We start from the raw sequence: 11,836 nt of genomic DNA on the forward strand, positions 1-11,836 counted from the left end.
TACACCCTTACGTCACCCATACAGTACTCTTGTCTTTGTAAAAACAATTTTGGCAGGTTTCTGGTCTGGTCTGCTACAATTTTCTCAGGAGTGTGATGTCCCAGTAAATTCATGCCAATGTCAGACTGTGAAAGGCTCTGAGAAACAAAACCAAGCACGGCTTGTGTAGAACTGAAAGCCTCTTCTCTTTAAAAACTACATGTCAACAGTTTGCAAAGCTGCACCTAAACAGCCCAGTCACTGGGTGGTTTGTTCAGAGGGCTTTTTGAACAGTATCCTTTGGGCAGACAAGATCAAAATGGACATGTCTGGCCATAATACAGAGCACCATGTTTGGTGGAGACCTATCACAGTATATCCTGTCATGGAACAGGACAAGCTGCTTGCTCTCAAGCCCACCAGCAAATCTGTTTTAGGATGTCTGAAAAAGAAATCATCAAGTTCTTTTAATGACTATGTCAAAGTTCAGATCTCAACCTGATTGAAATGCTGTGGCAGGAACTTAAGAGCCCTGTGTATAAACAAATCCCTGTAAACCTCAATGAACTGAAGCAACGTTGTGAAGAAGAGTGGGTCAGAAGTCCTCCACAACAATGTGAGAGAATTATAAATCATGTGGTATTATTATTATACCTACACACACAGTATTGCTCCTTTTTTCACACCCTAGAGTTCAGTCAACAGCTTCTGCTGCTTCTCTTTGGCTCTGTGCTGTAGGTTTCCGTCCTCATTCTCTTTGTCAGGCTCTTGTGGTGCTTCACTATGAAACTCTGCATATGGAATTAATTCATATTGTGAGCAGATATAGGTTATTAAGAGTGATGAAAACGGACAATAGCTATGTGCTGCTTGAAATATCCTGTAGAACAATAGTAGGGGAAATTGTTATTTGATCCTGTTACAATCAGTAAGCCAGTGAATTACAGATTCTCCAACTCATTATGTGGCTACACAGTCTTGCAGTGCTGCTAGATCCTCCTACTGAAGAAGGCACAGATATGGCCTGTCAAGTTTGCCAATGAACACCTAAATGATTTACAGAAATCGTGGGAGGAAATACTGTGCTCAAACACAAATCAAACTCTCTGGGATCAACTCGATCTGCTGTGTTTGGAGAAAGAGAAATGGTGTTTATGACCCAAAGAACACCACCCCCACAGCCGAGCATGGACGTGTAATCGTTATGCTTTTTGGCTGTTTTCTTCTAAGGGTAGCGAACAACATCAGCTCTCACACTTAGGCCCAATGGATGGTGCCATGTAACATAAAATCTTGGCTGAGACCCTCTTTCTCTCTGCCAGAACACTGAAGGTGGGGCATGGATGTGTCTTTCCAGGATGATAATGACCCAAAACATACCACCAAGGTAACAAAGAAGTGGCTAAAGAAGAAGAAATTCTAAAACCTTTTGAAAATCAGTGGATAGGACTGAAGCTTTGCCATTTAGCAAATGGCAGCCAAGAAACATAAAGGATTTAGAGAGTTTCTGTGAAGAATAGTGGGTCAAAATCCCCCCTGTGATGTGTGAAAACCAGGTGACCGACTACTAGAAGTATCTTTCCGCCGTGCTTGCCAATGCAGGTTTCCCCATCAAGTAGGGTTTTGCTTGGGGATCAAATACTTATTTCACTTTTAGTTCATAAATTTTTTTGTAATGCATTTTTTCTTGATTTTTGGTTGATATTCTGTCTCTCTCCATTAACCCTCTCAGGCTCAAATTGAACTTTTTGTTGCTAATGCACAACCAAGTCCTGCAGTGGTACTTCTGAGTAAAAAAAACCTCATAAAATATGTATGTGGGGTAATCAGGTTGTTAGTTTTTAACTGTTGCAAATCTGCAACGCCTGCCTTGAGAGGGTTAAAATGAAACTATTGAAACTACTGCATTTCTGGGACTGTTCATTTCTTTGTGAGCAAACCAGAACAAATTCAGCAGGGGATCAAATAATTAATTCCCCACTGTACTTGTGAATCAACTTCACAAAAGCAAATCTACATTAAATCCCTATTTTCTAAAAGAAATGCCTGAATAATATGGTAGGGATTTATTTTAATTCAACACACAAAACTGTCATAAAGATAATGAATACATTTAGATGTGTAAAGGGGATTTGTTAATCCCAGTTCACAGGGCAACACAAGCTTGTTTACAAAATTCCATAGTCAAGTACAGAATAGATAACTGCAATATATGCAAAACATTTGTAAATGTTTAATACATGGGCCTCACACTGGTTCTTTACATACTAAGTGACAAATGGACCTGCATATATTTAGGTGCAAAGACACGCATTGATACAGCTGGCAGCACACCACAACAATAAGAAGATAAGGGAGAGTGCAAACTTGTTGATGCCAATTAGCATCACAATATTTATTTAATACTGTTGCTTGTTGTTAGATCTCCTTTGGCTGTATTTTAATGTTTCGAATCAAAACGGATGTGTTTGCCATCAGGCTTTCTGTGATCATTACCTCTTTCCTGCAGGACTGAAAATGTAATGATACAAACATGTCCTGCATAAAAAAAATCCTTTGTAGTCTGGAATAATTTTGGTGGATGGATGAGGGGATAAGATTTGCTTAGTTTTTAGCATTATACGTTAGTCTAAATTCAGGGAAGAGACGATGAGGGTTAATGTGATATAAAGAAAAAAGAATTTGCTACTATGTACTTGAAACACTGAAAGTTGTCGATATTTGTGCAGGAATTCAAATATTCTCGCTTCATGGACCTCTAGTCATGTTGAAATTAGGATGCAATGGAAGATATACTTGCACAGTCTGAAATGCTCAGTGCCCACAGATAAAGTAAATTTTAAGCTGTTTATATTATCTTGTTTCCATGTAGTAAATGTAGTCCTTTGTGGGGAAAAAAAGAGAAAAATAATGGACTGTGGTGTGTGTGGATCATTGGTGTTGGTAAAAAGTGTGATTTATCGCAAAGTATAGGCCACTTCAGACTGTTCAGCACACTAAGAGCAGAAGTTCAGTTGTTATTAACATTTGTAGAGCCATGTATTGCAGAGGCTTAGCTGTAGAGAACGAGCTCTTGACACAACTAGTTACAAAGGCTGGACAATGTCTTGAGGCAAGCTACGCACACAAAGCATGCATTACATAAAATCCCCAGTGTGTCTTAAAACAAAGCATTTGGAAGAACGAATACATTTTGTTTAGCGCACATTGTAACAAGAGCAGCTGGAGACTTCATAGCTCCACCAAGACTAAAAACTTCCTCCACGTTATGCGTAAAACGAATCACTGAAGGATATGTGGCTGCAAAATGTTTTGTGATATTTTCTTGATAACATCAAGACAGTGTCTCCCATTTTTTTCTTAACTCAATTCGATATGTATTTATGAAGATATGATCCAAAGTGCTGCGATAAAGAATCCTTCCAAAAAGTCCTGGATCTTGAGCATTTCCAAAAGTTAATAACTTCTCATTTGGGCCTTGCCCCCCTCTGGTAAAATGCAAATCCATTTATAACATTTTGAGTAATCATGCAATCAAACAAACTGAATCAATCACATAACCTCCTTTGGCGAGGTAACTGAGATCATGAACGCATGGACTAACAGACTCTACTGATATTTACAACATAGGTGTTACAATACTGTTTCACAAAGTACCACAACTATTAAACCACACGTAAAATGATTTCACAGTAGTTATTTTTTAACAGGTGCAAATAACAGAAAACCTAAACATTGTCATAATTAATTTATCATGCACCCACAGCCAGTAACAATGGACCGATAAAACACGCACAATCACTGAAACGCTTCATTTCTTCAGGAAAATTCATGAAGAAATGCTGAGAGCTTCATCATCTGTCATGTTGGACCTGTGGGTGATGTGATAACTGACTTCTTCTTGCTCTGTGACCGGTTCATTGCACTCATGGGTCGAATTCTTCATCACACTGTAATACATCGGCACATTGTACTCGGCCTCCCTGTGGCCCCAGTGGCACTTGCAGAGCTTTTTAAAAGCAACACGAAACTTCTGCGACATGAGGTTATAAATGATGGGGTTGATGGCACTATTGGTGTAGATGCACATCCGGCAGAAGAGCAGGAACCAGGTGTTGTGGTACGGCGGGTCAATGAAGGAGTTGACCACTACTAGCGTTCGGTAAGGCATCCAGAGCAGAGCGAACAGGATGACCACAACAGCCAGCATCTTTGTTATCTATTGAGACAGCAGAGGAAGGAAATAAGGAATAACAATGAGGAAGAATACAATTATGTGAATTATCTCAGCAGACATACTGCATGCCGTGACTCAGAGTTTACTGTCAAGTGAGTGTTGTAGAGGATGCCCAATATGAATCCATGACGCACATAAATAGCTCTAAGGCTGTACATAAGGACAGGATAGTTTGCAAACATGCTTGCAGTGAGAATAAAAGACCCTGTCAACCACAGTGAGAAAGTCTGCTATCACAGAGAGCCAAATGATAAATAATACGTTGATATGAAGATCATAGCACTCAGTTTAAGTCCTTGAAGACATTCATAGTGCTTACTTTTGCTAGTTAGCCCTGAAGACATTTGTTAATTAGTCTCATCAGTGAAAGCTGACGGGAATTGTTGGTACCTTTTGGCTATGAACAAATAATTTGGACAAATGAAAATTTTGATCAATTGTTTCCTTAGGCTAGATGAAAACATAATTGAAGAACAAAACAATTACAGCCCACCTTGAGGGGGATGTGAGTGGCCAATCCAAATGTCATGGCAAACACTCTAATAGTTTTCTATTAGTTCACTCAAAACTACAAAGGTCAGGTTAGCGGGGATGGCAGAGACTGGTTTCCTCCTCTGGGAATACTCAGCGTGTTTATGAACTATCTTGTCAGGCTGTTGAGTTATTTAGCTGTGGTATAGTCAAACCCATCCACAAAGCCACTTTGAACCCAAACAAGCACCCTATTAGGACTGAACCTAAATCTGTTTATGGATTTTTATTCAGAACCACTCAGAAAAAACCCTTTTATTACTTTTATTTCCTTTTTGCTCTAAGCTTCTTGTCTTTATAACCTTAGGAGTACCTGTTTTCTTGCAGAGACTGCACCCTTGTTGGCCTTGTTGGTGGTACTGGAGTGCCCCTGGTGAACTGACCCGCCTCCGGCTCGGTCGTTAAGATGCGAAGGCAGAGGGCTCATGAACAAAATTCTGGCAATGAGCCCATACAGCACAGTGGCCACAATGAGAGGGATCACGTAAAACAGAGTGAAATCTAGGAAATAAATTGGCATGTAGAGGCTTCTGGAGACACGGTAGCCACAGGTGACGACCACCCCGTTGGTATAGACGGTCTCATCTGTGTCCACTAAAAAGAACCACATCGTGCAGTAGAGCGAGGTAAAAATCCACACTCCAGCTATGATTCTCTTGGCTCGGGAAACAGTGCATATGAACTGTGCCTTTATGGAGTGACAAATAGCAATGTATCGTTCAATAGTGAACGCTGTGATGGAGCAGGATGACACGTTGATGCCCAGGTACTGAAGATAAGTTATACACAAGCATCCCGTGTAGCCATATATCCAGAAGGCTACAACATCAGAGATATTAGGCAGGCCTGCAGCCAGGAGCACAATGAGGTCTGCGACAGCCAAGCTGACAAGGTAACAGTTAGTCGGGGTCACCATGTGTTTAGTGCGCAGAACAACCAGCACCACCATGATATTCCCAGCAATCCCAACTCCACAAATGAGCATGGTCAAAAATATCGTTATGACTTGTTCTTCAAGAGGGTTCAGAGGCATTTCTGTCAGATTTAGAACCCGACTGACATCCTGAAAGGTGGTTGTGTTGTTCTCCATCTTGCTCAAGTCCAGCTGCCAAAATTCAGTTAATCTTCAGGGGCAAAATGGGAATCCTCAAGGCAAAAATGTGGAGAAACAAAATTATTAGACAGCAGTTTTGCTTGCAGGGTGTTCAATATTACAATTCTTTTCGTAAAAGCCTTTAATTCTTGTCTAGATTTTAAAAAAGTGTAATACTCCCTCTCCCAGCTACAGTTTAAAACCAGTGTACGGATGCGCCTTGATTAAAAGGGGCATATCATAAGAATAATTTAAAATTAGTAAATAAATAAGCAAGAAGTCAAATTGAAACAACAGAGACCGCCTGAAGGTTTTCTGGTGTGACAGCCTAAATGCAACAAAATATAATAATACATTATAAGATGAACAAACATGAGCATTGACAAATTGCTTTTGTTAAACAATGACCCACACAATAACCTTAGCCAATTAAGTTCAAGCTAGTTTGGGTTAAATGAGGCATTTTGTTAAGGTTACACTTTTTAAATAAGAATACTGTGTGAAATGTTTAGTCTAGCGCTTTGTTGATCCATTCACTCACTTTAATCTCCTCCCTATATGGACTCCTGTTGCAATTATTCTGGCACAAGGCTTGAAAACATCACTTTGTCACACTTCATGAAATAACTGTAGCAAGCTCTGTAAATGATAATAGATTTTAAGAAATAGTCCTAACAGCCATCAATGCACACATTAATAGCAGCAACTTGATTTAAAAAGGTGCTACAATTATGCTTCTAAAAAGCTAAACTCCCATCTTCATAAATGCTAATGTTGTCTTCATTCAGTTCATTATTAAACACTGGTTTTATTCAATGCTTGGATGTGATAAAAAAAAATGTAACCCTCAAAATTGAAATGATTGTTCTCCTCTGCATTAAAAGCCATCATGCAGACTAAATCTATAATTTCCAGCAATGTAACCATTTAAAATCATCTCACAAGGTAATGCTGCAATATACATTTAGGGTGATCAAAAATGTGAGACTTTCCCAGTTCTCCTACAAATGCCAGACTCTTCGGGAAGGAACAAAAATGCACGTTCGGATTTGATTTAGTTCAGGGAAATAAAATAATGAGATGATAAAGGGAAAAAATTGGCAGCTTACCATCATTTGTGAAAGGCAGTACCCAGGTGCAGTATCCCAGGAAATATAAGTGACTGCTTAATCCTCTTTCAGAGTTGCTCCAGTCGCCCACATCTGTCTCACTCGCTCTCTCCCTCTCTCTCCTTTCCCAATATACTCCTCCCTCCATCTCACACCATTATATCCAAACCCACCTCCTACAGTCACCACGTACAAATCAATTTTATCTTACCATCCAAGCCCTGAACATCATGTCAGCTTCTGTGGCTATAACCCTGTAATTACTGAAAGAACAGCGCAGGCACCATGCAATTCAACACACCATCCACTGGAATGATTGAACATGCAATTAAAATAGCACTAATTGCTGTATTAAGTACAGCCTTTGTGGACACCAGATGTAATTTAGTTAACTCTTCTCCTTGTATAATTTACATTAAATTCTCCAGTTTTCTAAAGTGTGTAGAATTAGAATAATTCTTCTCCCCAGAGGGACAAACAGACACAGACATCCTAAGATTAAGAGTCTTGCTATTCCCATGATGCACATTTGGGAACGCTTTTACAGCTTCTGGCATTATACATGTGAGGGTAGAGCTGATACTGTTAAATAGTTGCGCTCCCCATAGCAGAAAAAATGATAACACTGGTCATCCACAAAATCAGAAGTGATTGAAAACAGATTAAAAAGCTTTTTGACCCTCTGTCTTTGGACAAGGCTGTCACTGAGAATACTAATGCACGCAGATTCTTGGATTTTCAGTCTGCAGACTGCGTGTAATGAATATGTAACAGTGTCAAAGAAGAAAAAAACTTACAGAACAGGTAATTTTCTGATTGAACTGCTTCATGTTATGAAAGCTTAATGAGGATTATAGTTAGTGTGTTTAGAAGGCCACATTATTTGTCAAGTCAAAGGTATCAGTCAGAGTTTATGAAAAATATACATAAAAAGGATGATAAAGTGATTTCTTTTATTTTGTTTTATTTATTATACGGTAACACAGGAGCAATAACTCATAATATCAGACAAAACATGAATAATTTATTATTATCATCTCTACACTGCTGAGACAATTGTGAAGTGGCCAAAAGTCAGGAGTAAAAATAGACAATGAAGAAGTCTATTAATATTCTGGGATGAGGTCTTAAAATAAACCCTCACAGCCTCATGGGAATTTTAAGCAGGAGCATACTGATATGCAAAAGAGAAAGGAAATAGGGGCACTGTGATTAAAATAAGCTGACGAATCATTGAACATGTGGATGAAACAGATTCATTTAATCTATTAAAGGTATTCGGGTCAGTATAGTGTTCCAAAAACTGTAAGATCCGACCTGTTACTGTTCATTTCCTGACAGGAACTACCACCTCTTATTAGTCTTTGTCCCCAGCTGTCCAAAGCACCATGGTGGCATCTAGTGGGGCTGGATGGTAAAACAACAACAAAACAAAAAAAGGCTAACTTGCAGAGAAATAAAAGAAATAAAAGAGAACACGGAAAACATTGCTCTGTGATGATATCATGGGGGGGAAAAGTTACCAGGCGAGTCTCTGTCCAAAACAAGATGCAGATTCAGCAGAAGTGTTGGTGCATCGCTTTGAACCACAGGGTTTGAAGAGGCGTATGTTGAGTGTTGACTCGCTTACAGAGGAAAGGTGTTATAACTGTGACTCATACACAGGATGCACTGTATTCAGTTTACATTTTGCAAAACAGAAACAACGAAGACCACCGAATGAAACAAGAAACATTGTGAGCCCTGTGAGCCAAAAGGTCAGGATTGAGACAGCTCTGTTATTTCTACTCTTGTATGAAGTCGTTGAACAGCCTTAATACGACACAAATACACAGCTCTGTGGGCATGAACCTTTTGTTTGCAAAAAGCCTCAAATAAAAAAAAAACAACTAAAGTTGGCTTTGATGGGTGTGAGTAGGGATAGAGAATAAAGAGAGGGGCTGCACCAAAGCCCAGTATAAGATAACTTTTTGAACTGTGAATCAAGCAAAGCTGTTCTATTAGAGTTCGGAATTAAAAGGCTAACAGGACAGATCATACCAATATACAAAATTACACATCCACACGACTTTGGTTACATCACAAAGTGAAAGTACCACTAGATAAGTTGATCCAAATGGGCTAAACATGCAACCCATTGCCATAGCAGTCTATTCATTAGCTGTTACATGTCATTCAAACTTGCACATGAACAGAAATGTGCCCTTTTCTGTGTTTTTTATTTTGCTTCACATGCATTTTCCTCATCAAGTAAGCTATTCTCTTCTCCTCCTGCTTTCTGAAGAAGGATGCAGAGATTTTTCTGCGTAACCGCCTTGCGTAAACCTCGAGGAAAACCAGAAAGTAGCTCATCAGCCAGAGACATCCCAGCAGGAGTGTGACTCCCAGGTTTGGAGCTGAAGTTGTCACATCACAGAGAGATGGCCCAGGGCTGAAATTCCACTTGTAATCCCTGTGGAAGTTTACCAGCTCCCGTTTGATGCAGGATTGTGGGATAATACAAAACGCAGGGGGGAACCACTGAACCTAAAAGGAAAAACAAATTTATAAAAGACTCCAAAAAGCCAAAAAGAAAATAAAAAGATTAAATTGAGCGAGTGCTGTCTTACCTTATAATTGACACTTATAACAGCAGATGTAGGTGGAAAATCCAGCAACCATGGCACAATCATCTGAACTATGTAGTACACAACATGATCCAAAACTACTATTAGGGTTATTGCAATGAAATATAAAGTTACCACAATCAGTGATACGAAACAAGAGGAACATTCCTGACTTATTACTTTACAGTTTTCAAGATTGATTTTATTTTTAGCTGGCCTTTCATTAACTGGCATTTTTTGCAAGAGCTCTTTGGAGATGTACCCATTATCAAAATGAACTGATGTCAGATAAGATTTCAAGTAGCGTGCAGACTCAGCGATCAGCAGTGCAACAAAGACGGCAGCAAGAATCCGGTTTGACAGCAGTTTGTATTCTCTGAGGAGGTTCCTGGCATGTGAGAAGTTGACCTCTATCTTCCCAATTATCTTAGTAAACATGCTTTTGACATCTGACACATCAATATGTGTGTAATGATCCAAAGTCCTTAAGTTGGTAACAATGCTCAAGTCCTCCCACTTTACTTTGATGGCTTCTTCAACAAGGTCTGTCTTGGCTTTGTTCAAAGGTTCAGATGAGTTTAATAAAGTCTTTGCAAAACCCTCAGCAGTGCATTTCAGGATGCGTGCCACTGCTCCCACATTTACTGTGATATTAGGGATGACATTCAGCACCAAAATCATGACAGAGGCCGTGATGAGGAGTTTCCGTCCTTGTTTGGTGCAGACTGTAGGAAGAATCATTGTTAGCACACAGCGCAGGGGATGACACAGGAAGGAGACCAGAAACATGCTCACGCTGTAGATACTGACAGTTTGAACCGACGCTTCGTAATCATATCTCAGACTCTTTGACAGCCAGTGGTGAAGCAAGCCACCAGTAACACAGGCAAGTGTGAAACAGAGAGACAGCAGAGTGAGGATGTCCCTGCCTGCAGGAGAAGGTGCCGAGTAAACTTCCCAGAGGTATGACAGCAGAGACGTTAAGGCCTGTCTGCAAGATCCTGCTCTCTTTCTGAGGAGAAAACAATACAACACTTTATATTTAGAATATTTAAAGATTCAACAGAGAAGTGGCTCTAAGCATTTCTTATTAACACTAAACAGTACAGAAGTATTTGTCCCTTTCTATTTTTTTTTTTTTTTTTGCATATTTGTCTCATGTTTCAGATCGTCTAACAAATCTGAATATTGGATAAAAACAACACAAACAAATACAAAATACAAGTTTAAATGATAATTTCATTTATTAAAGGAAAAAAGGCTATTCAAACCTGGCTCTATGTAAAAAAAAGTAATTTCCCCCTAAATCACAAATTAACTCTTTTGGAAAGCTTAATTCCTCCCACCAGCCCTGAATTGTTAGTCCAGTTGAATCAAGAAATCACTAAAGTAGAACTTGTCTGACAAAGGAAAGTAGGCTAAAACATCTAAAAAAGCAACACGTTATGCTCAATCTATAGAAACTCAAGATCAGAGGAGAAACAACAACATCTATAAGGCTAAAGTATTGAAACATATGCTAAACTAAAACATTATTTTTTTCTTCCCTCTGCACGTTACAAAAAACCATGCAACTATTTTCTCCCTATCGTGTTATTTTACAAATAATGCATTTTCAATGCCTGGGTTTGTAAAAGACACAGTGGAAAACAAAAGTTTTTTAATAATAATAATAATAATAATAATAATAATAACAGTTAAATATAAATAATTTAAATAACAAAAAAATAGATCAACTCCTACCTGACAAGCAAAACAAAATTTTCTGTGATCATCTTCATCCTCTCTAAGAAATTAGGAGCCTGAGAAAATAAACAGGAAGTGTTGGTGGACTGTAAAGGCTAAAAAGGGGAACTTTGCGCAACAGTCACTGTCATGTTGGTTGCCTACAAGTTCCACGTGGGAAAATAAAAAAGATAGTCCCTCTGCATCTAAACCACACATGACACAAAATCATATGGAGAGCATGACACACTCATAAGCCCTATGTGGCAGGTCACACTAACCAAAGTGCGCTTTCAGAATGATTTGATGATGGTGACACTGACAATACAAGTAACAGAGCACTTTGCTTATAACTCCTCTTCTAAACTGAAAATAGTTTAGATGACATAACACTTTTGTGTGTCATCTTTCCTCTGGTTTGTCATTGTTACGTTCCCCACTGAAATTTACTTTCTGTCTTGTGTCAACTGAGCTTGGGTGCTAAGAATTAAGAATATAATTGAGAATAAGCTATATTAGGCAATTATATCTAGCAACAACATGTTTTTTTTTTTAG

At 38.9% G+C, this 11,836-nt stretch overlaps 2 protein-coding genes across 2 annotated transcripts; both read right to left on the minus strand.

The window, feature by feature from the left end:
* Positions 1-3,409: 3,409 nt before the first annotated feature.
* Positions 3,410-5,837, minus strand: LOC146645235 (thyrotropin-releasing hormone receptor). The gene is made up of 2 exons (XM_085394357.1): positions 5,061-5,837; positions 3,410-4,198 (listed from the first exon to the last, which is right to left on the minus strand). Exons 1-2 carry the CDS (start codon positions 5,835-5,837, stop codon positions 3,809-3,811), a joined length of 1,167 nt encoding a protein of 388 aa, XP_085250483.1. The 3' UTR covers positions 3,410-3,808.
* A 3,287-nt stretch (positions 5,838-9,124) lies between these two features.
* ocstamp (osteoclast stimulatory transmembrane protein) lies at positions 9,125-10,344 on the minus strand. The gene is made up of 2 exons (XM_085394358.1): positions 9,559-10,344; positions 9,125-9,475 (listed from the first exon to the last, which is right to left on the minus strand). The coding sequence occupies exons 1-2, from the start codon at positions 10,342-10,344 to the stop codon at positions 9,125-9,127; spliced, it is 1,137 nt and encodes a 378-aa protein (XP_085250484.1).
* Between the last annotated feature and the right edge of the window lie 1,492 nt (positions 10,345-11,836).

Source organism: Rhamphochromis longiceps, linkage group LG20 (genome assembly GCF_057381845.1).
Source record: "Rhamphochromis longiceps isolate RC_006_pf linkage group LG20, R_longiceps_female_GT1.1, whole genome shotgun sequence".
In the NCBI taxonomy this organism is placed as follows: Eukaryota; Metazoa; Chordata; class Actinopteri; order Cichliformes; family Cichlidae; genus Rhamphochromis; species Rhamphochromis longiceps.